The 2,935-nt window shown below is 45.0% G+C and overlaps 1 protein-coding gene across 2 annotated transcripts in view; it reads left to right on the forward strand.

Annotated features, from left to right (window-relative positions):
• Positions 1-2,935, forward strand: part of usp11 (ubiquitin specific peptidase 11) — a 32,292-nt gene extending 29,357 nt beyond the window's left edge. For both annotated transcript variants that reach the window (XM_031313162.2, XM_031313163.2), the window contains 2 exons: positions 1-46; positions 2,552-2,935. The exon at positions 1-46 is cut by the window's left edge and continues 43 nt beyond it. In XM_031313162.2, the coding sequence (XP_031169022.1) occupies positions 1-46; positions 2,552-2,725 (220 nt within the window). In that variant the 3' untranslated portion in view covers positions 2,726-2,935. The remainder of the gene's footprint in view (positions 47-2,551) is intronic.

Genomic DNA, 2,935 nt, shown 5'->3' on the forward strand with positions numbered 1-2,935 from the left:
CTTTGACGACAGCAAGGTGACATACGCCAGAGAGGACCAGATCGTGGTGAGCTTAACATCTTCAAACAGCTGAGACACAGAAGTCATTATATATATATATATATATATATATATATATATATATATATACAGTACAGGCCAAAAGTTTGGACACACCTTCTCATTCAATGCGTTTTCTTTATTTTCATGACTATTTACATTGTAGATTCTCACTGAAGTCATCAAAACTATGAATGAACACATGGGGAATTATGTACTTAACAAAAAAGTGTGAAATAACTGAAAACACGTCTTATATTCTAGTTTCTTCGAAGTAGCCACCCTTTGCTCTGATTACTGCTTTGCACACTCTTGGCATTCTCTCTCGAGCTTCCAGAGGTAGTCACCTGAAATGGTTTTCCAACAGTCTTGAAGGAGTTCCCAGAGATGCTGAGCACTTGTTGGCCCTTTTGCCTTCACTCTGCGGTCCAGCTCACCTCAAACCATCTCGACTGGGTTCAGGTCTGGTGACTGTGGAGGCCAGGTCATCTGGCGCAGCACTCCATCACTCTCCTTCTTGGTCAAATAGCCCTTACACAGCCTGGAGCTGTGTTTGGGGTCATTGTCCTGTTGAAAAATAAATGATGGTCCAACTAAACGCAAACCGGATGGGATGGCATGTCGCTGCAGGATGCTGTGGTAGCCATGCTGGTTCAGTATGCCTTCAGTTTTGAATAAATCCCCAACAGTGTCACCAGCAAAGCCCCCCCACACCATCACACCTCTTCCTCCGTGCTTCCCGGTGGGAACCAGGCATGTAGAACCCATCCGTTCACCTTTTCTGCATTGCACAAAGACACGGTGGTTGGAACCAAAGATCTCAAATTTGGACTCATCAGACCAAAGCACAGATTCCCACTGGTCTGATGTCCATTCCTTGTGTTTCTTGGCCCAAACTAATCTCTTCTGCTTGTTGCCTCTCCTTAGCCGTGGTTTCCTAGCAGCTATTTGACAATGAAGGCCTGGTTGGCGCCGTCTCCTCTTAACAGTTGTTCTAGAGATGTGTCTGCTGCTAGAACTCTGTATGGCATTCATCTGCTCTCTAATCTGAGCTGCTGTTAGCTTGTGATTTCTGAGGCTGGTGACTCGGATGAACTTATCCTCAGCAGCAGAGGGGACTCTTGGTCTTCCTTTCCTGGGCCGGTCCTCATGTGAGCCAGTTTCGTTGTAGCGCTTGATGGTTTTTGCGACTGCACTTGGGGACACATTCAAAGTTTTCGCAATTTTCCGGACTGACTGACCTTCATTTGTTAAAGTAATGATGGCCACTCGTTTCTCTTTACTTAGCTGATTGGTTCTTGCCATAATATGAATTCTAACAGTTGTCCAATAGGGCTGTCGGCTGTGTATCAACCTGACTTCTGCACAACACAACTGGTGGTCCCAACCCCATTAATAAGGGAAAATATTCCACTAACTAACCCTGACGAGGCACACCTGTGAAGTGAAAACCATTTCAGGTGACTACCTCATGAAGCTCATTGAGAGAACACCAAGGGTTTGCAGCGCTATCAAGAAAGCAAAGGGTGGAATCTAAAATATAAGACATGTTTTCAGTTATTTCACACTTTTTTGTTAAGTACATAATTCCCCATGTGTTCATTCATAGTTTTGATGACTTCAGTGAGAATCTACAATGTAAATAGTCATGAAAATAAAGAAAACGCATTGAATGAGAAGGTGTGTCCAAACTTTTGGCCTGTACTGTATGTATGTGTGTATATATATATATATATATATATATATATATATATATATATATATATATATATATATATATATTAGGGCTGTCAGCATTAACGCGTTAATCGCGATGCGTTAAGGGCCGAGCATAACGCGTTAATTTTTTTTAATCACATGCCGGCATTTATTAATTTCTGTTCCACTCCACTGGGCTTGGCGTGGTCCTAACAGGCTACTATTTTGACCCTTGCAGCACCGTTACTGATCATCAAGCTGCCACTTCCTCCTAGTACAGTTAACGTCATTCTACCCGCTAGCATGCTACCCACTCAGGTAAAGCAGTATTTTGGAGAGTGCTACTTGCCGACCTGTGGATGAAACCAAATTCCCAAAAATTACTACAGCTCTTGCGAAACGGGTGGCAACTGACTGCAGACCTGTCAGCATGGTAGAGGACTCGGGTCTTAAAGACGTACTACGGTTGGCGTGTTCTGACCTGTCTCATTGCCGTCGAGGGGGACAGTAGTTTCACCTGACCCGTCTTATACACACACACACACACACACACACACGTGTGTGTGTGTGTGTGTATATGTGTGTATATGTATGTATATTATTCATGTTTCCACCCTGGGGGCCAGACACAGAAAGTCTGACAGAGAGTCTTTCTCCAGCTGATCAGTTAGACTGACTCCTGGCCCCGCTCACTACCGGACACGTTTTACTGAAATAAAGGAAGGGGCGGGTCTTCTACACAGGAAGGGACGGGTCTTCCACACAGGAAGTGTGTATGAGTGTAAGTATACCCCTGTGTGTGTTTCTCTGTCAGACCAACGCTGCGTACGTCTTGTTCTACCACCGCCAAGACAAGATCAGGAAGCCCACGCTGCCCGCCCCCAGCACAAGCCCCGCCCCCTCCAACGACATCACTTCCTGCAACGACGCAGAGCTGGCCGCCGCCGCCACTGCCACTTCCTCCTACGTCACCATGGAAACGGACTGAACCACGCCTCCAGATTACGTTTTGGTTATTTCTTCTGTTTGGTCTTTAGTTTGGCTTCTTTTGATTTCTCTGATTACTTCTTCTCCGTTGCCACGGAAACCACTTCTCTCGCTCCGCACGTTGAACTTAGAATACTCTGATTACTCTCAATACTCTGAGTACTCTGATTACTCTCAATACTCTGAGTACTCTGATTACTCTCAATACTCT

Source organism: Sander lucioperca, chromosome 12, assembly GCF_008315115.2.
Source record: "Sander lucioperca isolate FBNREF2018 chromosome 12, SLUC_FBN_1.2, whole genome shotgun sequence".
Lineage (NCBI taxonomy): Eukaryota > Metazoa > Chordata > Actinopteri > Perciformes > Percidae > Sander > Sander lucioperca.